We start from the raw sequence: 25,142 nt of genomic DNA on the forward strand, positions 1-25,142 counted from the left end.
TTTTTAACAAAAAAACCCCCTTTAAGACCCACATGTGTGAGATTTGCTTTAATTGGTTTTATCCATTTGTAGTTTTAACTGTTGTATCCTATTTTGTACTGCAAAGCCCTGTGATGTTTGTTCTTGAAAAGTGCAGTTTAAATGAACTTGTTTACAATCAGTCACTGAGGAGACTCTCTCTGTGAGGAAAACAGCATTTATTGAAAACAGTGTTTGAGACAGCATATGTCTCAAAGCCAATAAATCATACCGCGTACATTGGCGGAATGATTTACTTGCTTTGCATGCAGATTTGCAAAATGACCGAATACTGCAAACACATGAAAAGCAGCGCTGCACTACAAAGTTCACCAAGTAAACAGATCACCTGTGTGAACACTGATTTAAAGCACTTCAGATGCAAAGGAAAGGAAACTTTGTTCAGCTGCCTCTTAAAAGCGTCTCTTCCTAAATTTCACTGAGCTACACTGTAGATGTGTATAAGGACCTATGCCCTGCCTATGCCCGAGAGAAAAGGATTAAAGGATTTTCATTCATTCTATAGGTATCCAGGTGAACTCTGACCTCTTTATCCAAACATTTAGATGTTGATGAGATTACAGATTTTCACTCTGGGAAATTAAGAGTACTGCTTTTAAAACATTTCACTTAAAAATTATGCATTTTAATTTGACTTTAAGTTAAAAAAAAACAACCTCTTCACAGCATGGATAAAACAATCATATGTAAACATATTTTTACACACTAGATGCTTTTACGGAGAGAATTATTCCCATTTTTGCACCAAGGGTAAATACTGTAGATGTGCACAATTTAATAAATGTTGGCCACAAACGTTTCTCTTTGTCTCTCTTTTGATATAGTGCATAGTTGACAAAATATCTTGTAGATTTGAAGAATGTTTACATTTGTGGTATTCTTGAAACAAATATTTCTAAATTATGCTTTTAATGCTTGAATATTCCTTAATAAAAATATAATTTCCTGTAAGAAAATTTAAAGGGACCAGTTTTCCCCTTCTTCTCGGCACACTGTGTGCCAGATTTTCACTCTGAACTCAGTTTAATAGCTAACTAGTCTGGAGGGTGTAGACAGCCATATGCTTCCCTCACAAAAGCTGCCAACTAGCTGGAGCGCCCCACTCCAGTAAGCTGAGTGGTTTCTTTCTTTTCTTTTCTTTTGTCCCTGTTCTAGTTTCACAGTGAAGCATATTAGTTTGTTCTATAAAGAAGAAACAATCAGTGTGCATGACATTGGTGGTTTCCAAAGCAGTGTTCCAGGGTTTTCACCGTCCTCTTGCCAAATTTCACCTTCCCTCGGTTCTTCAGGGAGGCGGTGTACTGGTTGGACTTGAGTTTGGAGTAGTAGTCTGAGAACTTGTTGAAGAGGATAGATATGGGCAGGCCATTGAGGATGATTCCAAAAGCAATGCAGATGAAGGCAAAAATACGGCCTAGCATGGTCTCTGGATAGACGTCTCCGTAGCCCACAGTGGAGATGCTGACCTGCAGCGAAGACAGGAAAACGGTCAGTGCTGATGGAAAAAACATCCCAGAAATAAACAGTAGGCACGTTTAGCCAGGGCCCAGCTAAACTGACCTAAAGCTTTCTCTGCTTTTGGCTGCCTATTGTAATCTAAACCATCATGTTGTATTAAATACGCCTTCAAACGAATGACTGAGGCCACCAGGAAAGTGTTTACTGAGGTTATAGATGAAGTGAGCAGCATGCTCATATTCACACTCACTTCTAAACAGGAGATGCCCCCTGTTGGCCATAAGATAGAATGTACATTACAGCCAACCTTATGGACAGTGTTAAGAGAACTTTCTTTTGTAACTCTCTTAACCGTCCTAACAACAAGCCTGGCCTCCTCTTTAGAGTACAGCGTCCATGAACAAGAGTTTGTAAATGCTTCTGTATATCTCAGTGCTGCAAATTGTAGGTATGCTAAAAATAATTATGTTAAAAAAATGCAAACGTTCATCTATCTATTTTCCACCACTTCTCAAATTCCAGGTTGCTTCCAGGCTAGAGCCTATCCCATCTGCCATGGGGCAAAGGAGGGGGTACACCCTGGACAGGTCCCCAGCCCATCGCAGCGTTAACACACCATGCCACTACTTATTACATCTGATTATTAGATATTAATAATAATCACTGCTACACGACTACTTACGGTGAGATGACACATGACAATTTGTTTGTACATCAGGACATGCACTGGCTAGCAAACCACCTTTGTAGTAGTTATAAATCTTGCCCTAGAGTGGTTCAGTTTTGCTGAATTTCACTGCTCTCCCCTCCTGCTGACAGACTCACAGTCAGGCTGTATTGTGTAAATACATTCAGACATTTAGTTAGAAAGCACCCACGCTGCCCCTTGATCCATGAGCACTTTTGTCAGACACCAGTTCAGTTTTCATAAGGTATCCTGCCACCAGACTGCAGGTAAACTGTCTTAGAAGTAGGTGGTTCGATGACTCACTGTATGTGAATTTACATTAATGCAATGGGAGTCGGTAGCCTTGAGCAGCATTCAGAGTTCTATAAACATGACTATCATTCAGAGGATTATTGTTTCTTTCCTTTGGATTAGATGTAAGATTCTACCACCTGGTTTAGGGGAGGGAGGGAAAGGATCTGTTAATGGGTTTATTCATGGTGGCAGGCAGACTCTGTGAATCAAGATGTTAACCTCTTAAACTCCAGCACAGACACTACTGGAGTTATGACTGTTCCACCCTCTAAAACTTGACAAGGTGCCCCACAAAATATTCAATACACAATTCCTAGGAAGCGCAGGGAGACATGTCCTTAATCAGAGCTGACCTCATTTGTTTTGTAAGGTGGTATTGCCCAGTGTAATCTAATAATGTTGCACTGAGACACGAGTTACTCAAGGACAGGACGCATTAATACTTACTTTATGATAAAGTTTATATTTGCTACCCTTTCTGTTATTACTTCATACTGTAGTCATTCTTCATTATACCCCTCAATACAAACATGCACTTACAGCTGCCCACCACCATGCATGAGGAATGCTGGTGAAGTTTGTGTGTGGCATGTCGTGCTCCACGGTATAAACCATAGCAGAAAAGCTGAAAATGCCCATGGCGATGAAGAGGAAGAGGCAGCCCACTTGCTGGTAGCACTGTCGCAGGGTGAAGCCAAACGCCCGCAGACCCGTGGAGTGACGCGCCAGCTTCAAGATCCGAAAGATCCGCATCAGTCTCATGATCCTCAACACTTGCCCCAGCTTTCCCACCTGCCCCACCGCCTGCATGTCAGCCTCATGCTTCACGTAATTATCCTGGCTGTCAAAGATCTCCAGAATGCACTGCAGATACTGAGGCAGGATTGCGATTAGGTCCACGGTGTTGAGCACGCTCCTGCTGAAGGAACTGAGGTCGGGTGTGGATATGAGACGCAGCAGGTATTCCATGGTGAAGAAGGTGATGCACATGGACTCCACGCACTCCCAGTATGTCTTGCCGCTGAGGTGACCTGAAGCAGTTCTGTACTGCATCTCCTGTACCGTGTTGAGGGTCATGGCCACCAGGGAGATCAGGACAAACAAACTGGAGGCCACAGCCATCAGCTTGGCCTGCACAGATGAAAAAGGCTTCTCCATCAAATTCCAGATGGCTCGCCGCATCTGGCCCATGAACATGTCGTGGAACAGCTCCTCGTTCTCCTCTATCTCTATCTCTGCCTCCAGCTCCCTCTGGATTTTCAGCTGGTCGTTGAGCTCGTCCTGCCTCTCCTCGAAGGCGATGCGGCAGCAGCGGTGGGTGGTCTTGATCCTCACGCCCCAGTAGTTGATCTCCTCCAGAAAGTTGCGGGGACACAGCTCGTCCTTGATCCAGAGCACTCCCGTCCTGTAGAAGTTGAAGATGCTGTGAAAGACATCTGGGTCCCTGTCAAAGAAGTACTCGTTGCTGGTCACTATGTAGTCATCACACAGGTCCAGCTTCATGTTGTGGTCTGTGTACGTGGCCAGTCTCCCTATCCTGGTCTTGGGGTACTTCGCTGCCATCTTGTAGGCTATCTTGTAGGGCTTCCCTCCTACATTAATATTGATCACATAGTTCTTCTTGGAGGGGGAAATGTGCTTGGTGAAGCCGTATGGAGTACTGTCATCCTCTTCGTCCTCATACTCTGCATAAATGTCGTAGATGTCCCTGCTGAGCTCCTGCAGAGAGTTCCACGTTTTCACGCAGCTTTCCTTTGCTAGTGGGTAAACGATCTCAGAAGGTCTTCGATTAAGATCAGAATCTGTGACTTTGTAGTTGGGGAAGAGACTCTGTCTCCTGTTCGGTATGCTGTCCACCTTCCTGGTGCTCCCCATCTTCCTGTGCTCCACCCTCAAAAACTACACAACACACAGAGCAGCCAGACTGACCAGCATTACTGGAGTCTAATACCCCCTTTACCTAAGAGTGGAGGACACAAGCAGGATGCCTCATGGCCCTGTTAATGTTGCTGACTGAGAGGATCCGCATGCTTACAGGACATATAAATACCATTATCCTCTACTGAGCTGCCTGGTGACATGATGTTGGCTGTGTAGAATATCTGAACAGATGACCAATAAGAATACATCTCGTTTTATATAAAATGTGTTTTGAAATCCCTTACTCAAGAAGTTATACCTGAAGGCTATGTGTGGGAAATACTACTGTATACCTTTGTTACTTGCATGCTGTCTGAATAAAACTACACTACTTTAATACAGGAAAAACTGTAGATTTCTAGTAGAAGTGTTGTTAAAAGTTCACTTCAAATTATTTGTGAGATGTTTTTGTATTGGTTTCCTATAGCAAAGGGAAACAAAGGAAGGCTAGTGCATACATAAAAGAGGATAAAGGTTTTAAGCATTAGCCTACTTCCTGACTGGGAGGGGGTGGGGGCGTTCCTCAGAAGTGAAGTGAATCAAGGTTGCATGCCCTTAACATTAAAACATGTGGTTTTAATGTTAAAGCAGCAGACAAGCATCAGCAGCAACGCTGTGACACATTCACATAAGCAAATAGCAGGCTGAAAATTTCTACTCAGAAGAAACAAGTGTCTCCAACATGACTTTGATTGCCATTGAATCCTCTTATTGGATATCAGATTATTGTCCTGCTGACCAATGACGGCATTCTGCAAGACTATTGGCTTATTACAAGAGCCATAAAGTATGTCAACCCTTTATTTACCTTCCTGCTGCCAGCCACCACATGAGGGTTAAATCAATTAAGGACTGAAGTCATTAAATAAGTGACACTTAAATACCACTTTCAGACTTAAGATAGCCTTATTAGTATAATGTGTCATTAGAACAAGGGGTAAACTGGGATGACGATGCAAACTGTAGGGTCACATCAAGTGGAAGAGAAAGGAAAAGAACATTTTCCATATGATACATTTTCAGAACAATGTTTTTTGTTGTTTGTTAAGCCACTTCACATCTGTGAATCATTTAAGAATCAGAATCAGAATCAGAATTGGTTTTATTGCCAAATGTTGAGCAGGTTTACAACATTAGGAAATTGCTGCGGTGCTTCAGTGCAAACATACTGTCATAAATTACGCTTAAATAGACATGAAAATAAAAATAAGAATAAGAATTAAAAGTGCTAAGTAGATAGGTATATACACGAGGGGCTCAAGAGTTGGGAGTTCGCCTTGTAATCAGAAGGTTGCCGGTTCGAGCCCCGGCTCGGACAGTCTCGGTCGTTGTGTCCTTGGGCAAGACACTTCACCCGTTGCCTACTGGTGGTGGTCAGAGGGCCCGGTGGCGCCAGTGTCCGGCAGCCTCGCCTCTGTCAGTGCGCCCCAGGGTGGCTGTGGCTACAATGTAGCTTGCCATCACCAGTGTGTGAATATGTGTGTGAATGGGTGGATGACTGGATATGTAAAGCGCTTTGGGGTCCTTAGGGACTAGTAAAGCGCTATATAAATACAGGCCATTTACCATTTACACGAGTGCAGGTGGTGATCAGTGCCAAACATGGAATGATGCAGTGAACACAGCGTAGGGTCATGTGTTAGTGGTGGGAACAGTCATACGGTTATTGTTCATGAGTCCAACAGCAGAGGGGAAGAAACTGTTCTTATGGCGAGAGGTTCTGGTGCGAATGGACCGGAGCCTCCTGCCTGAGGGGAGCAGGTCAAACAGACTGTGTCCAGGGTGAGAAGGGTCAGCTGAGATCCGAGCTGCACGCCGCAATGTCCTGGAGGTGTACAGGTCCTGCAGAGATGGGAGTCTGCAGCCAATCACCTTCTCAGCAGAGCGCACAACACGCTGCAGTCTCTGTTTGTCCCTGATAGTGGCTCCAGCGTACCACACGGTGATGGAGGAGGTGAGGATAGACTCGATGATTGCAGTGTAGAATTGCATCATCGTCCGTGTTGGCAGGTTGAATTTCTTCAGCTGCCTCAGGAAGTACATCCTCTGCTGGGCTTTCTTAATGACGGAGGTGATGGTGGGCTCCCACTTCAGGTCCTGGGTGATGGTGGTACCCAGGAAGCGGAATGAGTCCACAGAGGTGATGGGGGTGTCAGTCAGGATGATGGGGGGAGTGGGGCTGTGTGCTTAAGTATATGAAAGGCACCCAATTCGAGGGATAAACCAATAATGTGTCTACACATACGAGACAACTCAACAGAAAACTCATTTTAAATTGTTGCAATAGCACATAATTTGTTGAGCATTGATTAACATTATCTGAAAGTCATGTCCTTGGTGCAAATTGTTGTCAGTATGTACAGTGCAGTTCAGCAGAGAGGTACAACGGTGAGTGTCAACAGGAATCTGTAAAACACAGCTCTGCCGTGATTTGAGACTGAGATCATTGTGATAGGATCATCTTGAGAAAGAAGAGAACAAAAGGCAACCAACATCCAAGGAAAAACATTTCTAATATCCTTTAAGAAGCCTGGAGAACTAGCCCTAAAGAGTACTTAAAGAAACTATAAGAAAGCTTTCACAGGAGAGTTCAGGCTGTGTTGAAGAATAAAGGTGGCCATGCCAATTATTGACTTTCAAGCTTGCTAGAATTCCACAAACTGTTTTTGTCTTATCTGCTGTATTTTGATGTGTGTTTGCATGTTTCAATAAATCCCTGCACCTCTTTCTCATTTTCCCAGCAAAACATAAAGAAATGAGAGGCAGCTCTTGCCTTTTAAGGAGGAAATAATGTGGTTAATTTTTACTATGACCTTTACTCTGACATGGTGACAAACATTACCTACCTACAGACCGAGTCACTCCCGGACCATCAGCACCGGCTCCCCTCAGGGTTGTGTTCTTTCTCCTCTGCTCTTCTCCCTGTATACTAACTGCTGCACCTCCACCCACCAGTCTGTCAAGATAATCAAGTTTGCAGATGACACCACCGTTATTGGACTCATCTCGGACGGGGATGAGTCTGCCTACAGGAGGGAGGTTGAACGTCTGGTGTCCTGGTGCAGCCACAACAACCTGGTGCTGAATGCCCAGAAGACAGTGGAGATTATTGTGGACTTCAGGAAGCACACAGCTCCACTCCCCCCCATCATCCTGACTGACACCCCCATCACCCCCAGTTAACTTCAATAATTACTTCCTCCAAACCATCAACGTGTCTTTTAGACCCCATTCCTACAAAACTGCTCAAAGAAGTCCTGCCATTAATTAATTCTTCAATCTTAAATATGATCAACCTATCTCTAATAATCAGCTATGTACCACAGGCCTTCAAGCTGGCTGTAGTTAAACCTTTACTCAAAAAGCCATCTCTAGACCCAGCAGTCTTAGCTAATTATAGGCCAATCTCCAACCTTCCTTTCATATCAAAAATCCTTGAAAGAGTAGTTGTCAAACAGCTAACAGATCATCTGCAGAGGAATGGTTTATTTGAAGAGTTTCAGTCAGGTTTCAGAGCTCATCACAGCACAGAAACAGCTTTAGTGAAGGTTACAAATGATCTTCTTATGGCCTCTGACAGTGGACTCATCTCTGTGCTTGTCCTGCTAGACCTCAGTGCAGCGTTCGATACTGTCAACCATAATATCCTATTAGAGCGATTAGAACATGCTGTAGGTATTACAGGTACTGCACTGCAGTGGTTTGTATCATATCTATCTAATAGACTCCAGTTTGTGCATGTAAATGGAGAGTCCTCTTCACACACTGAGGTTAATTATGGAGTTCCACAGGGTTCAGTGCTAGGACCAATTCTGTTTACATTATACATGCTTCCCTTAGGCAGCATCATTAGAAGACATAGCATACATTTTCACTGCTATGCTGATGACACCCAGCTCTATCTGTCCATGAAGCCAGATAACACACACCAATGAGTTAAACTGCAGGAATGTCTTAAAGACATAAAGACCTGGATGGCCGCTAACTTTCTGCTTCTTAATTCAGATAAAACTGAGGTTATTGTACTCGGCCCTGAAAATCTTAGAAATATGGTATCTGAAGGAAACGGTTTCCAAGGCCTAATCCGTGGATCGACTTCCTTCGAGGCGTGGACGTCTATCAGCAGAGAATGTACCTTCACCTATCAGCAGAGAATGTCCCTTAGTCTGTAACACAGTCAAATATATTCTCAAGCAATATTCAAGCATGCCATTCAGCGTGTTAGTACGAGCTCGGGAGCAGCTTGGGAGAACAAGAAAACAGAGACTGCTTCAGATTGTCTTCCCAAATTGACTCAACTTTATTCACAAGTACAACAGTTTATATAGAGGGTAAAATTCATGAGACAGCAGATTATCAGTTTAAACCAGTACAGACCAAGATAAGGGAGCGTCTTCCTGCCCTTGGGTGAAGAAGCATCCTTTGTGTAGTTTATTAGTTCAGCTACAATTGTGATTATCTCAGCGACATATTTTCAAGGCACAAAACAAAGAGTTCTTTCATTAGTGAAATCTGAAACAAACCATTTGGCCTTCAACAGGCGTCTAAAAGATTAAGAAACTAATGTAGCTGAGGGAGTGATCTCTGTGGTATTTCAACCTTGTACCAGCCTGTGATTCTCACACATCAATTCTTGGGTCAAAGAGAAAAATAACTAAAACAAAGGGGCCTTATTGAATGACAGAGTTTTCCTGCATAATGTCACTATAAAACAATATCCAGTAAATGCTACCATGGTACTAAAATACCTAACAGTATCTAACCAGATTCTTACTCTGGATGGCATTACCTTGGCCTCCAGTAACGCTGTGAGGAACCTTGGAGTCATTTTTGACCCGGACATGTCCTTCAATGCACATATTAAACAAATATGTAAGACTGCGTTCTTCCATTTGCGCAACATCTCTAAAATTAGAAATATCCTGTCTCAGAGTGACGCTGAAAAACTAGTTCATGCATTTATTACTTCCAGGCTGGACTACTGTAATTCATTATTATCAGGAAGTCCAAAAAACGCACTGAAAAGACTTCAGCTAATCCAAAATGCTGCAGCAAGAGTCCTGACAGGGACTAGAAAGAGAGAGCAGATTTCTCCTGTTTTGGCTTCCCTTCATTGGCTTCCTGTTAAATGGTAAATGGCCTGTATTTATATAGCGCTTTACTAGTCCCTAAGGACCCCAAAGCGCTTTACATATCCAGTCATCCACCCATTCACACACTGGTGATGGCAGCTACATTGTAGCCACAGCCACCCTGGGGCGCACTGACAGAGGCGAGGCTGCCGGACACTGGCGCCACCGGGCCCTCTGACCACCACCAGTAGGCAACGGGTGAAGTGTCTTGCCCAAGGACACAACGACCAAGACTGTCCAAGCCGGGGCTCGAACCGGCAACCTTCTGATTACAAGGCGAACGCCCAACTCTTGAGCCACGATCGCCCAGAATTGAATTCAAAATCCTGCTCCTCACATACAAGGTCTTAAATAATCAGGCCCCATCTTATCTTAATGACCTTGTAGTACCATATCACCCTATTAGAGCACTTCGCTCTCGCTCTGCAGGCCTACTTGTTGTTCCTAGAGTATTTAAAAGTAGAATGGGAGGCAGAGCCTTCAGTTTTCAGGCCCCTCTTCTGTGGAACCAGCTTCCAGTTTGGATTCAGGAGACAGACACTATCTCTACTTTTAAGATTAGGCTTAAAACTTTCCTTTTTGCTAAAGCATATAGTTAGGGCTGGACCAGGTGACCCTGAATCCTCCCTTAGTTATGCTGCAATAGACGTAGGCTGCCGGGGGATTCCCATGATGCATTGAGTTTTTCCTTTCCAGTCACCTTTCTCACTCACTATGTATTAACAGACCTCTCTGCATTGAATCATATCTGTTATTAGGCAGGAGGCTCCGGTCCATTCGCACCAGAACCTCTCGCCATAAGAACAGTTTCTTCCCCTCTGCTGTTGGACACATGAACAATAACCGTATGACTGTTCCCACCACTAACACATGACCCTACGCTGTGTTCACTGCATCATTCCATGTTTGGCACTGATCACCACCTGCACTCATGTATATATCATGTATATATCTATCTATCTACTTAGCACTTTTAATTCTTATTCTCATTTTTATTTTCATGTCTATTTAAGCGTAATTTATGACAGTATGTTTGCACTGAAGCACCGCAGCAATTTCCTAATGTTGTAAACCCGCTCAACATTTGGCAATAAAACCCTTTCTGATTCTGATTCTGATTCTGATATATATATATATCTTTCAGTGATTTTATCACAAAACCATTTATGCAACTGTCTGCTGAATAAATCCAAATGTCTTTCCTGTAAATATCACGTGTGGCCGTAGTGAGTCCTCTTTTACAGTATTGCTGAAATTTCTAACTTACAATGTGGTGATTAAAAATGATGGATTGTCATAGAATTTAATATTTCAGAATAAATGTGATAAAGATCCAAAAGGATTTAAATGGAAAGAATTTAAATTAAAGTTGTCCAACATAGTGACAAACATAGCTAGCAAACATAATCGGTCATACTTCTTTGTACTTTTCATTTACAGCTGAATCTCCCTATTGATCCAGTTCATGATACAAGATGCTAAAACAAAACAACTTTTTACTTGCAAATCTGGGGATTAATATGACCCCCCACACCCCAAAGCCTATGCTTTGTTGTCAATCACAAATGTCCACAAGATCATATTTAGTCCCTTTAAAGCTGTTTAGCAGAGCAAGAATGCAGGTTTTAATCTGCCCTGTAGCTTTTTTAAAGCCTCCGGTCATATACATTCCTTGTTATTTAAATTCAAACACAGATTGTTCAGCCACAGTAAATGCTGGCGTTTGACCTTTGAAGGTGTTATTACATAATTTCAAAGTGAACAACTTTGCAATCTGCAAACTCCACAGCAGATTATACTTTATGGTATACCTTTTTCGCAGTGTCAGTTTTGGTGTCAATATTTTTTTTTAGGTACAGTGAGGTACAACAACCTAATCTTATTTTCTCACTTGCATGTGTGAATTGTACACATGTTCATATTCCAGTTTGTTAAAAAGAGTTAGATTTTGTTGCTGCCTCAAATAAAAAAGAAAACAAAACGGAACAACAACAAAACCCCATCAAAATATTTATTTATCTGTTTTACATTGTGTAGTATGGGGGAAGGGGGCAGAGTGCTCTGCTAAATGTTGCTTTTTACTAAGAATTTTTATTTTTTACATTTAGATGACTGGCTTCTCCCGCTTCTGCTGTGCACAGGTTATTTTACCTCTAGTATTCATGAAGTAGCTTTGGAGATATTTCAGATATTTTTATTTTCTGGTTTGAAGCCTTGAAAGAATTATTGCAATGATTCCCAACAATACATCATTTTCAGAGACAATTTAACACATCACAATAGGAAACAGAATAATCAAATTAATGGCGCTTCGACTTTGAGATCTGATTGCTTGTGTGTGACAGAATCAAGTCATCAGTAATGTTATTAGTAACACCACTTTTCTGTGTTCGTCAGTAAAAAATACTGAGTAGATACCGATTAGGAATAGATTAGATTATCAGTGATACTCAAATGCAATCACAGGAAAATAATGGTTAACTTGTGCATTCCTCAGGCATCCTCTCACTCTCCAAGACTGAGGTAAAAAGTCCACTGCCCTCACTCCTGGGCATCTCACTATCTCCACAGATATGTCGTGTGGACCAACTGCTTTGTCTTGACATGTGTGAAACTTCCTGATTCACTCATTTTTCTCCATCTGTCCTCTGATGAATTTTCTTCATTCATCAGCTCCTCAAAATACTACTTCCATCTTCTTGAGACAGCTTGTCAGAGCTAATTCTACTTATTAATTACACGTGTGCTTTCGCTGCTGAGACACACAAGTGAATTACACTGCTCTTATATTGCCAGGGTTGTTGACTGATTATTGGAGGGCTGTCCTGACATGTAGGTTGAACACCATTTATGTGCTTAAGTTTCAGCTTGTTCTGTATCAGGCTGGCAACTCATCATTTATGGTATTCCCTTTTCCCCTATGGCCAAATCCATCACTTGTTAGAGATGAGTTCTTGTGGTAGAAACTTTGAAAAAGAGAAGAAGAAGAAACTACAATGAGTCAATATTATTTTAGAAACAAAGCACACATAAATTTTGATCAGCTTACGTTTCTGAACACATTCAAATCACGTTTGTTACTTAACCACCTCACCAAAAACTACAGCGGGGTCGCACAGTGGGGCCTGACAGCACTGTGAGCTCTGTCAAGTTAGTTACACTAGAATAAAAGATTATATGATTGTAAGAAAATAAAAGTGTTTTATTTCCAATATGCAGACAAAAAAAATGAAGACTGAAGGTCTAATTAATATTTTTATGCAAAATCGGCTTACATGTAAAAAGGTTTCTGTCGGCTGGCCCCAAAGGTGTGACTTCCGGGCTTGATTGGCAAACTGAGGAGATGTGCATTAAACGGAGGTGGTGATTTATATATATATATATTTTTTATTTTCTTAGCGGTGCAGAGCATCTTCTGTATTTTATTACCAATGAAATAGTTATTGTTATAAAGATAAACTAAATTATTTGATAATTTATTTATTCTTAAGGAAACTCTAACAGCAACGGCCACTATATATTATTTTGAAACGCCCAACCGGAACTTATTTAAGCAATTACCTCGTTTGCTAAGAAAACGCTGTTTTTTTAAAGGGAAACCAAGGTTGTTGAGGTCTGTGGTGGGCATAGCAGGTGGAAGGTAGGTGTAAACTAATTTTTGCACTATAGCTGTCCAGTTACCACAGATGTTCTCAGTCTTTAATTTTTTCTTGTTTCGGAGCTTATCGCTGGGGTTAGCGGAAACCGAGATGCGTGCAGGTGTCAAGTCAAACGAACTGGTAAAGTGCGAGCTAACTAGCTAGCTAGGCTGAAGCTAGCGAGGCTAACGGTTGGATTTCCGCGGTTTGCAAAGAAGGCTGCCGTGCTCCGGGATCTTACTGCCTTTGGTTGGCCGGAGTAGACAGTGGAAAAGTTAGTGTTGTTGGCTGTTCGCAAAAAACATACTGTCACGGTTGTATTTTGCCTTTTATAAGTACAGTGGCGAATATTTGCTGTGAGTGGCTGCGGGCGGTAAGGGGGGCATTTCCTTTACATAGACGGTTCTGTTCAGTATGCTAAAGTCCTTCTCCGTAGAGGCGAGGTAAGAATAATAAAAGGCCAGTCATCCTCTTCATTACAGCATATTTTACGATGTTACATTTATAAATGCTAACTTTTAGTAGTTTTTCATAATTAAAATTACTTGTATGAGTAAGTATGTATGTTGTGAAGCCAATTGGTCTCGTCAAACAAACAGGCAAGTTGTGTTTGGCAAATGCTAAAAGATAGGAAACCTAAATGAGTGATTTGGGATTTTTTTTAATTTATTTTTTTAAGTTGTAGAGTTTTGTAATTGCAAATGGTAGGGTGTAGTCACTGTGGGAAGTTTTATTATTATTGTTGTTGTTGTTGTTGTTGTTACATTACATAGTAGAAAAAGAACAATAATTTTAACACTGCTTCATTTGTGGGTTCAACCCTTCTTTGGGTACAAGAGCTTCTACTCCATCTAATGCCACTGTATAGTCCCTCTGAGCTAAGGGCACACTTGTAACTGTACCCTGTGTAAAGTGATACACATCTGTGTTGGGGCATGCTTTCCTCCACCACACAGCTGACCTTGACCAAGTCTACATTCTCAAAAGAAGAAGAAGAAGAAGAAAGTGTGTACATTATTGTACTTTATTGAGCCCCGTGGGGAAATTGCTCTCTGCATTTAACCCATTCACTCAGTGAAGCAGTGGGCAGCCATTGGGCGCCCGGGGAGCAGTGTGTAGGGACGGTACCTTGCTCAGGGGTACCTCAGGGTAGCTGTTAAGGGGAATCGAACCCCCGACCTTCCGATCATGGGGCAACCACTCTACCTACTGAGCTATCCCTGGGTACACCTTTCCCAGACAGTTTAACAGCTTCATGTTGCTGCTCATTTCTTTTCTAGAGGTGCAGTCAGTTTTTGCGTCATGTGGGGAACAGATGCCGTTACAAATGGACATTGGTAATGGTGACATAGGGCAGTCTTACGGAAGATATTTAGTGAATGCAGTGAGGTTTTATTGCTGAATGTGTGTTTTGTTTACTGTAAATGGAACAGTCTTGCATGTAAACTTTATTTTGCGCTGAGGTTCATCAAGAATCTAAGAGTCCCTAAAAGAGTTTGATAGGCTGGCCATCCTCCTTTGTTTTGTTTTGTCTTTTTTCTTTCTTTCTTATCAGCATGCTGGGGACCTTCAAGTTACTATAAGAGTACGCACAGTCACTGCTTATTTTGTCCCTCGTGCCACACAAGCACAGTGTGTATGTACTTAACAGTTGGCCGCTTGCATTTATGTCTTAAAATGCAACCATTAACAGAGCATGTGAGGGAACTGAGCTTTTTTTTTTCTGTGATATGCATGCCAAGGCAAGATTTTTCCAGATGATATAACACTGAAGATGTGTCTGTAAAAAATCTATCTGAATGCTTCATCTGTTTAATAAAATTGTCCTTCTACTCCTCACCTTCTTTAGGGTTGCTGCTGTTTGCAGGAACGTGTGGAGCAGAAGAGCTGTGCCATTCCCCCTTTTGCCCTCTCATGCCCCCCTTTCCCCCGTGTGTCTCCCTGTGTGTTAGTGCCCCCACACCCCACCCACCCCCAACCTGATCCGTTGCCGCTCCAGCCCAAAGTCGCCCTCTCACCCCATGCTTGGGACAAAGGTTGCTCACTGCCAGCCCAATGACTGCCTGGATTGTACTACCTGTCAGCTTGTCTGCCTTCTCCATCACAGGAATATGGATAGTGTGAGTCACAGTGCCTGGGTCTTGTATGCTGTCACATTTAAATGTGTTACATGATGGGTCGATTAATTGAAGGGTTTGTGGGAAAGGACGGAGCAAATGGGCTTTTGTCATTGGGGATTTGTTTCTTTCTTTAAATTATGGTGGGTTTTTTACTCTACAGGTATGCCATGGCTGTGATGAATCACCATGTGTGTCCTGTGGAGAACTGGTATGTGATTTTTCTTCTATGAAGGTGATGAAATGGGCTAAAATATCTAATGGGTTACAAAAATAAACCAGAGCTAACTCCATAGCTATGAGCAGGGAATAAACAGAGCTTTTTGTGTCACTCCTACAGGTCTTACAATGTAACATGCATAGAAGAGCTGCCCCGGCCAGGCTTCCCGAAGTCATGCTGCACCATCCAGGACATCCCCCTCATCAGGTCCCTTTGCTACACTTAATGTCTTTGTTTCAGAGTACAAAAGCTATTTTGTGTTAGCAAAGGCCTCGAAGCATGAATTATCATCTTATTATGTCATCGTTTTGCATAAATTGCATTTGTTTAATTTGCAAATACAGCACTTACCACAGGCGAGTACAATAGCGCTCTTGTAAAAACTAATCACTCCAAACAAGTTTTTGCAGTCCGTACGTTTAGATGATTTCTCATCTAAGTTTCAGGCCGTGTAAGCCGACATTTGGTGTCATACTTGAATTTATTAGAGAAGCTTCCCTTGGCAGAAGCATACTGTTAAACAGTGTCAGGTAAAATACATGCGTAGTCCTTTTAAAGTAAGTCTCACTATTCAGCAGCCATCTTGTCATCACCTCAGGGAAGTTATTTGGGCATTTATCTTAAAGATCCTATCTAAATGAATGGGGAAGGGGCCATGGCTAGTCTTATAAATAACTGCTTAAGACAGTGTTTCCTCCTTCTCACACCAGATCATTGAACAAATGGATGCAGTTAACAAAAAACAATAAGTACACTTTTCCATGTTTTTAGTATATCGAGTGGTTTGAGAACGGTTTAGTTTTGAATCTCAGTATGTGACACTGCAACAACATGATTAACTCATGTTTTTCAGTTCATTACATTGTTGATTTGCTCTTTAAGGGTAGAGGCAGGACAGCTGCCATCTTTGGCGTTTCAGAAATTAGAATAATTTATGTAATTTTTGTTGTGTGTGTGTGTCTTTGTAAATACTGTCTATATCTTGTCTTCACAGTAAATGTGGCTCCTACCCTCCTGAAAGCTGTCTGTTCAGCCTGATAGGCAATGTTGGAGCCTTCATGGGTAAGCCTAACTAAACGCAGTATGCATGCATATCTTTACAGTGTGAATAGATGTCGATGTAGCTTGCAGTGAGTTGGCTGAGTGTGACATGTAGTCTGTAAACAATGGGGAAAATCTGTTCCTCATTATGTTTTATGTTCTATTGTTATGTTAAGTTTTAGCAACACCCAACGACAGGGTTTTAGTGTTTATGTACTAGTGTTAGCCAATGTATCACCAATTGAAGACACCAGGAAGCGACTGTACCCAAGTTTTACTTCCTGTAAAACTACCAGTTGACATTTTAACACTTCCTTTTTTTGTTGTTGTAATGATTACATAATCATTTTAAGCTACTTTCTGTTTCAAGTCTTAATGTTAAACTGAGATAATCATCTGTAAGAACATCAAACTTATTCGACTAGCAAGAATGATACCCTCTGTAATTGATTACCAAAGTATGACTTGGTGTATTTTTTTTATTTTATTTTTTTAGTCTTTAGTGTCTTAAAACATTTAAGAGCATCTTAAATGACACACAGAAGAAAGGTGTGGGGTCATTTCATAAGGAATAAAAGGTGGACTGGTTAAATCTCTAATCTGTCTTTATATTCATTACCAACACTTGAGTGAAAAGCCTGTTGGCTTCTGTTTGTTAAACAAAATTAGGCAGTAGACACCTTTCATCTCAACACTGTCTCCACAGTCCACTCTGTATATTTTATTAATTCTCCACAGTTTCCCACAGGCACAGACGTTAGCCACAAGAGTTATGCAGGGGCTGGAAATAGCCTGTGCTCTCTAATCAATAATGAATACAGCTTTCCTTCCCCCTCTGTCCCTTCCCCTTCATTCACCTTCTGTGGCTTTCCTCCATTCCTTCTCCTCCCCCTCTCTCGTTTTATCACCACTCACTTCTGTCCCAGTTTTCCCACAGCTGCTTGATTGCTTCTCTCCTGCAGCTCTACTTCATTATTCACGTCACCTTTACTTCTCATATGTCTTTCCTTTATATTCCAGCTGTCATGGTTTTATTTTGTTTCCTTGCATTTTTAGTAAATAATGCATTTCTGCAATTCCTCAGTAGACCAGAAGCCGTTTTAGACCCTCCAATTCCTTCCTGTTGGTAGCTTGTGATGTTGGGCTCTGTTTTACTGACTTGCAACCTGGGTTTTTAAGCCTGCTGAGAAAATTGACCCTTATGCAAGCAGAGATGTCAGTATTTGAAAGCCAGCATCCTGTCTAGGGCAGCAGTTACATGAATCACATAGTCTAACCTTTGGAAGAATGCGTGAAGCTACTTCCCAGCTGCCTTTCTCATGATGCAGAACAGCGAGTGTCCAAATCTCAGGCGTTCAAGTTTATTCTAAAAAATTAGGAAAACAAAAGCATACTTTTCATACTAAGACCGCTTCGTTCCAATTTCAAATCAAAAAGATTATAGATTATTAATACTTGTTAAATTTGTTTCCAACAGTTGTGATGGTGTGCTTTTTGCGCTACGCCCAAGTGATCGAACACAGCCACAGATGCTGGGTCAACACCAGCGCTCTGGTGTCTGGCTGCACCAATGCCATTGGTCTTGTCATGGTGGGCAACTTTCAGGTAAGTAAAGAAAGGAATATAATGATTGGCAGATATCATAAACCTGTTTTTATTCACAATAGAAACCCATCTAATGTTTAAAATGAGAAAATGTACCACTTTTAAGAAAAAACCCATATTTGCTCATTTGAATGTGGCGCGCAAAAGCGCCCTCGTGTTTTTCCACGATAGTCTGTAAATATCTGAGAACCGAGGAGAGCAGCTGCTGAACTTGAACAGCAGTATTCTCTCATTCTTGTCTGAAATAGATTTTTCTTCTGTTTCATGATCCGTCGGATGTTTTTTAGTTGAAGGGTCTGGACTGCAAGCAGGCCAGTTCAGCACCTACATTCTTCTGTTCTCATGTAAAAATGGCTGCAGTCGATGGTTTAACAGTCTCTGCTCAAATTTGCATGGCCTTCTCTTTTAAAATAAACAAAACAAAAGCCATCGCCTGAATGGGAGGATAAGTTTCTCTAAAACCAGTGTACATATCATTCAGTATTGATGGGATCTTTCTGTTTGTACAAGCTGTTTATTTCACAGGCACTGATGTGCCTCAATACAATCTAGATGCAGACTTTTGAACTGAGTGCTGCTGATAAGCTGGATTGTCGTCAGTTTGTCTGACCACAGAGCATTTTTTGTTACCAGGGTCAATTTTATATCATCTTTAGCCAGAGAAGACGGCTATGTGTTTACTCACATGTTGCTGCCATCAAATTTAAAATGACCTTAATTTCTAAAAACATTTGATGTTTCAGTGTTGTGAATAAAATGAGCTTATGAGACTTGCAAATCATTGCATTCTATTTTTATTTTCATTTTATAGTGATGCTGATCACAATAAGTGAAGACCTCGTGGATGTCACAGTTCAAACGGCTCTTCTGACATTGTTTCCATCTGACAGGTTGATCATGCCAAATCTCTTCACTATGTGGGAGCGGGTGTGGCCTTTCCAGCAGGGCTGCTGTTTGTGTGCCTGCAGTGTGTGTTGACCTACCGTCTGGCTGTCACGGCCCTCGACTACTGGATGGCTCATTTCCGAGTGGCTCTGGCACTGGGAGCCATGATCTCCCTCGTCTTCAGTATCCTTTCCTTACTGGAGTGAGATCCTTGTTATTATGCAGATAAACGTATGAATGTGGTTTCAGCTCTTATAAGCTTTTTTTCAGTTCCTTTAAAGCCACACTGATGATTTTGTCATTTAAAGGCATGGTGGCTCTGTGCCTTACAGTAAGACCGTCCTGGGTTCAAACTTAGACGAGGCCTTTGTGTGCTCCATGGATGCTCTTGCTCCAGTTGGACCTCGTGGTGACCTGAGCAGGGTGTAACCTGCTTTTCTCGCCACCTCACCTGGGACAGGAACAATCTATGAACTAAATAAGAAAAATAGCCTTTGATGTCAAACTGCCTACCTGCCTACTCATTGGCTGATTGGCAACAGAAATTAGAACCGTTCAGCTCCGTCCTCATCAATCCTCTAAGCTGCACGTGTGCGCACTGCTGGCACGGTCTCTGCGCACAGAAAAAAAAAATCTAACCTGAATTAAAATTAAAACTTTGACACTGCAAAACAGAATTGTTTAGTCAGTAAGTGACCGGCTGCTCCCGTATGGGATTAGAACAGACCTTCCCAAAGTATGGGGGCGCAGAGCCATTGCAGGGGGGGCGCGGTATGAAAAGGAAAAAACAAAACAAAAAAAACCCGCTTGGACACTGCTAGCATAATGGACAGGTTTTTGACGGGGCGCCCACACAAATGCAAATCAGGAGATGAAGCATCGCTGAATATGTTTCCAAACCAACTTCATTCAAAGCCAAAGACTAGAAAATATGGTGAAGCAAATCTGCCCTTTGGCTTCACCTGCACAAGTGCCGCGGTAGGTTTTCCCTTCATTGGGAGCAGCGCTGGGCTCTCCAAATCACGGACAAACAGTATCCCAGTTGTTTATGTTTTTAAACCCATTTTGCACAGAGAGGCATTTTTTGAAAAATGTATTGATAGCAATGTTGAACATTATTACACAGGAAAAAAACAACTACACGAAAAATAATTACACCGTGACGCCTCTGCCTTTGTAAACAGAGGGACATTAACTGCATGTGTGTATGTAAGCGTGTAAACCTGCAGATAGAGACAAAATACTGTTAATCTGACTATCTGCCATTCTGCAATTCATCTCATGTAAACAATAACATGGCGCACAGCGCAACGTGAAAAAGGCTCATACCTTTGACGTTGCCTGACCAACTCTGTATTCCTCGTCCACACTAAACGCAAAAAATTAGTTTAAAAAAAAAAATCTGTTTTCGGTGATTCGAAACGCCGTTTACATGTGGACGAAAGGTCCAAACACATAGAAACAGCTGCGTTTGCAAAATACCCGTGTAGGTGCGGACGTAGCGTGAAAGAGTTTATTTTCTTACTACCTGTAATTTATTGCAGATTACTTGTATTTAGTTAATTGTTTACTAAATGTTTGAGATGTGAAATAAACTGCAATGGAGCAAAATATGGGTGTGTGGTTAAAGGATGTGTTTGCACGTGCATGTGCGCGCGCTGGGAGGGGGGGGGCGAATATTTTTCTTGTAAAACAAAGGGGGGGCCTGGCAAAAAAAAAATGGGAACGACTGGATTAGAAGATGCCACCTGATCCCATAGTCCAGCCAATAATGTGATTCACATTCGTATACACGCAGCTAATCAACGTGGCTGACAGGCTATGACAGCGTCCTTATGTGCCGACACCGGTGTTTTAGCTAGCAAAGCGGCGTGGCTGATGTGGAGTGAAGCCACGTTAATGACAACGTGCACAACCATTGGAGCAGGACAGACGGAACAATTGACGGAAAAAGTGTGGACTTTATAACAGTTTTTAACTCTGTGTAAAACCAGAGTTATGATAAAAATAGATGCAATGTTTGTTTTTCTTCCTGAATACTGTCGTTGTTTATATTTACTGTGGGAAGAAACGGTAAAAACTGCGTTTTATAAGGAAAACACTCAAAAGCCTGTGAGCAAAAACACCAAAAAAACCCCACCCTTTCCTATTGGTGGAAAAATGTACCGTGTCGACCAATCAAAAAACGATATAGCAACATAGCATTTAGTTGTTTAGGAAGGGGGGAAGTTTTAGGAGTGACGGCGTGTTTTGAGATGTGAGAGATTTGCGAAGTTTAGGTGTAGTTAGTGTGTAGTTAGTGTGTAGTTAGTGTGTAGTGTAGTCAATAGTTGTGTGTGTCAGAACAATGAGGCGACTGCTGAATGTTACAGGTGTTACAGCAGTGATACATCTCCTGTTGTCAGGCCTGCAGGTATCAGGCCGTTGTTCTCCTTTATCTCATAGTGGACAGAAATTATTTTTTGCAGCGGCACAAATAATTTGTGTGGCATCAGATTTGATGCAGAACAGCTGATTGTTCTGTAAATAGTTTGAAATGTTTAATTAAAAAACGCCTTGGCTGCATTTTTAGGTAAACAGCTGCAAAAAACTTTGTTTGCATAACTCAGTTACTTTTTTGAAGAAGTAACTATATAATTAATTGCCCATCATTGGTCTTTATATGCTGTATTTTGCAGACAGAGTTACAGACTCTCTCCCAGACCACAGACTCATACTCATAATACAAGTCAAGAGTTTTATTTAAAAAAATTTTAAAAAGTTGTTTTCAAAATTGGAGTTAAAGTTATTTTTACTTCAATAGTGTTAACATCCTACACAGGTCATGAACAAGATTTTTTTTTTTTTTAATTTCATTGTAAGTGGGCTAAAGCAGTTAAATAACGTTGTCTAACATAAGTGTAAATGCTGTAATTTGATTATTTTAATAAACCATGTAACTTTGATTCGATGCTGGCATGACCACAGTGCACACGTGTGCTATTGCTCACAGTGGTCCAAGGGACACTCAGGGAGTTTGTGTGTTCACTCAGATACATGAAATATTGGAGGGAACATTGGTCATTATAAGTAAGCCTACTGTGGGTGAAGAAAAAATGAAGACACCAATCATTTAATACTTTAAGTCCATCTGTTTGGTAGAGATTTGAATGTTCTGTCTGCTTCAGTGAGGATAAATGCTCTGTTCTCTCTACAAGAGCCGTTTGTCATCCTTAACTTGTCCTCCAAGGCGGCATCTTCTTCATTCACGAGAGCTTTACCCTGCAGCACGCCGCAGCCATCTGCGAGTGGGTCTTCACGGTGGACATCCTGGTTTTCTACGGGACCTTCACCTATGAGTTTGGCACAGTCACCAGTGAGACCATGATGGCAGGCTTGCAGCAGAGCCACCACGGCTCAGGGGTGATCATGGGTTCCAGGGGCCAGGGCTCAACATTAGGAGGGGCAACCAAAGGCCTCAAGTCCCCTGGGGGAAGCAGCACATCGACACATCTCAACTGTACCCCAGAGAGCACAGCCATGTTGTAGCTGTGCAGCCCAGCCGAAAGGTCTGAAACATCACCGCAGAGGTGCTTCACGGGCTCCCACAGGAAGCCAAGCTGACAGAGGCAGCACGTGGAGGAAGAGGAGGCGTTTGGATATCCTCAACCTGTTTTTGTTTTTAAATCTCCACTGTTGGCGTGACCTGCTGCAGTTGTTTCCTGTAGTGTTGTTGAAAGTTTGGAGCCATGAATGTTCCTCGGAGGCTGTTGATCTGGGCACTTCTGCATTAGGTAGAGTGTTGCCTGACTGGGAGAGAAGTTTTTATTTTTTATTTTACTTTCTCCAAAAGTTGATTCTGTTCATCTGGCCGTAGCAAAGTCCAGATGAACAGAATCAACTTTTGGAGATTTACTTTCCTGGATGATTGAGGATGCATCAAGACGTTTATTTTATTTTATTTTTTACTCTGCATAGCTGATCTCTTGATGGTTTTCTCCTTCTCCCCAGACTCCTACACAAAACCTTGCGTGGCCGACCTGCTTCGGCTTTTTGCTTCTCTGCATGGCACGCTTTTCTTTCTTTCTGTCTTTTTCTTTTAACAGAAGAGCATTTCATGTTTGATTTCTGAGTTTGTGTAGTAGGTAGGAACCACTGAATGTCTGAGAAATGAATAGTTATGTTTTACAGTTTGAGAGCGCACAAGCTTTTTTTAATCAATCAGGCATAAATTAATTATCGCACCTGCCTTTGGTTTGGTTGCACAGATAATTTGAATGCAGATGGTGAAGGTAGTTTTTAAATAATTTAAAAAAAAAAAAACGTGTAAATGTGTATGTTGGGCCTGCGTCCCTCGTGTGACAGCAGCATGGAAATGAATCAATCACCCTTAGCTGATAATCGTCATCTCCTGTATGTCGTTCCATAAATGTGTTGACAGTTTCTTTGAAATGCTAACATTTCATGTCACCCTTTATTTCACCGATGTCCACGCAATAACTGCCATCAGTCATGTGATAATGAGTTTAACGCAAACCCTCTCTTTGCTTCTGACAGATATTTAAAGCCCATTTTATGATAAAACAAGAATCGACTTTGGCGTTTGAGGGTTCTTGTTCGCACATTGATTCCAAGCTGGACCCTTGGAAGCCTTATTTGAGTTCATAGACCAGCGTTTTGTTTCAGTAAGAAGTGATGTGAAGCCCGAGGTAGTGTGATTTATTCACAGGAGAGGTACATATGATACAGGCTGTAGACTGGTGTCAAAGTGCTTTATGTGATGCGTTTTTGTTTTAAATTGTGTTGCCAATTTCTCTTAAGTTGTTATCTTTGTAGTAGCTCAACACCAGACTGCCACACATCACCACTGGTCAAACTGCAGCTGGCTAATGCCGCCTGTTTAGGTTACATTTCTTTATGTTGGAGTGAGTGAGGTGTGTTTCACAGATGCACAGTATTCTGCCCTCTGCATAGTGTTGAGTCATTTTAAACTGTCTGAAACACTGGATGCCAGCAATATTATTATTATTATTATTTTTTTTTTTTTTAAAAAAGGTCACCTACCTCTCTTATTTTTTATTTTATTTTTCATTTTATTTTTTTGTCAGTTGGATGTTACTAGAAGGTGAAAGCTTCTGGTACAGAATACAGTTGTGAAACATTTTCCATCTGGCAGCGTTTGAGGTATTTAATGTGATGGCGAGTGGGCAGTGTGCGACTCTGTCTGCAAGTGTCTGTCCTAAAAAGTGTCAGCATCCTGTGTAACGGCACAGTGGATGCAGTTACACAGGATGCACAATCATGTGTCTGTTTTGTCAATCCTGTTTGTCCTGCAAAACTTGCCAAAAAGACTAAAATCTACTCCAGGTTGAGTTAATTTTTTTGTGTCTTTTCCGTTTTAGCATTACATCTTGTACTTTTATTTTTTTTTTTTCTTTCTTCTCATGTGTTCACCTGTAACCTGTTTCGCCATACTGTTACTGAGTCATGCAGTTTGACTCCCAATGGCAGCTTGTTTGAGTCCTCACATTGGGGTTGGGATTATTCTGTTACAGCATCTATACCATAATGCCATCTTCCACAGGCCAAATATTAAATTAGTGGATTTCATTAGTTTGTTTTTTGTTTTGTTTTCTTTTCTTTCTATCCAAATGTGCACTTCAATAAGCAGTCAGATCATTGGGTTGTTTGTGTAGGAACACTGTATTACAAAAAGCCGCCTGAACTGTACGTCTTGAACTTTAGCAACACAGAAAAACTTTACTGGTCCTGTTTTTCTTTTGAATTTGAAGAGTATGTAAATGAATGGTAATCACGGAGTCTGACAAATCCCTGAAATCAAGTCAACACAAATTGTTTGTTTTTTTTATAAATTCTGTAAATATGTATGATTTTTGTCTATCATTTAGGTATTTTCATTTGACAGAGATTTATATTCAAATATGAAATAAAAATGATAAATTATTAGCACGTGGCTTTCATGGACTATTTTAAACGCACAGATTTCCCTTTGTTTCCTCAACGTTACTTTCAGCTGCTGTGTCTTTGATTTAGAAGATTATATTTCTTCTGTGTGGGATGGCCTTCCTGACACAACCCCGAAGGAATTCAGATCTCCTCCTGGGA

The 25,142-nt window shown here is 41.5% G+C and overlaps 2 protein-coding genes and 1 long non-coding RNA gene across 5 annotated transcripts; 1 reads left to right on the forward strand and 2 right to left on the reverse strand.

Moving 5' to 3' along the window:
• Nucleotides 1–180: 180 nt before the first annotated feature.
• Nucleotides 181–4,520, reverse strand: LOC113032924 (potassium voltage-gated channel subfamily V member 2-like). 2 transcript variants are annotated; one of them, XM_026186059.2, is made up of 2 exons: nucleotides 3,020–4,510; nucleotides 181–1,505 (listed from the first exon to the last, which is right to left on the reverse strand). In XM_026186059.2, exons 1-2 carry the CDS (start codon nucleotides 4,352–4,354, stop codon nucleotides 1,239–1,241), a joined length of 1,602 nt encoding a protein of 533 aa, XP_026041844.1. In that variant the 5' UTR covers nucleotides 4,355–4,510; the 3' UTR covers nucleotides 181–1,238. The 2 variants fall into 2 exon arrangements, 1 of the variants encoding a protein (XP_026041844.1); XR_013912413.1 differs by having other exon boundaries at nucleotides 1,418–1,505; nucleotides 2,927–4,520.
• Nucleotides 4,521–11,709: 7,189 nt separating this feature from the next.
• LOC145432136 (uncharacterized) lies at nucleotides 11,710–12,691 on the reverse strand. Its single transcript, XR_013912414.1, has 2 exons — nucleotides 12,626–12,691; nucleotides 11,710–12,497 (listed from the first exon to the last, which is right to left on the reverse strand). It is a non-coding gene; the product is annotated as an uncharacterized LOC145432136 (long non-coding RNA).
• A 349-nt stretch (nucleotides 12,692–13,040) lies between these two features.
• On the forward strand, nucleotides 13,041–22,941 carry LOC113034225 (transmembrane protein 150A). Of its 2 annotated transcripts, none has more exons than XM_026188624.2 (8): nucleotides 13,041–13,171; nucleotides 15,019–15,289; nucleotides 15,450–15,497; nucleotides 15,627–15,713; nucleotides 16,501–16,568; nucleotides 18,025–18,152; nucleotides 19,043–19,220; nucleotides 22,267–22,941. In XM_026188624.2, exons 2-8 carry the CDS (start codon nucleotides 15,225–15,227, stop codon nucleotides 22,563–22,565), a joined length of 873 nt encoding a protein of 290 aa, XP_026044409.1. In that variant the 5' UTR covers nucleotides 13,041–13,171; nucleotides 15,019–15,224; the 3' UTR covers nucleotides 22,566–22,941. The 2 variants fall into 2 exon arrangements, with proteins under 2 accessions (XP_026044409.1, XP_080164864.1); XM_080308738.1 differs by lacking the exon at nucleotides 13,041–13,171 and adding an exon at nucleotides 13,364–13,612.
• The last annotated feature ends 2,201 nt before the right edge of the window (nucleotides 22,942–25,142 follow it).

This window comes from Astatotilapia calliptera, chromosome 12, assembly GCF_964374335.1.
Source record: "Astatotilapia calliptera chromosome 12, fAstCal68.1, whole genome shotgun sequence".
Taxonomy (NCBI): Eukaryota; Metazoa; Chordata; class Actinopteri; order Cichliformes; family Cichlidae; genus Astatotilapia; species Astatotilapia calliptera.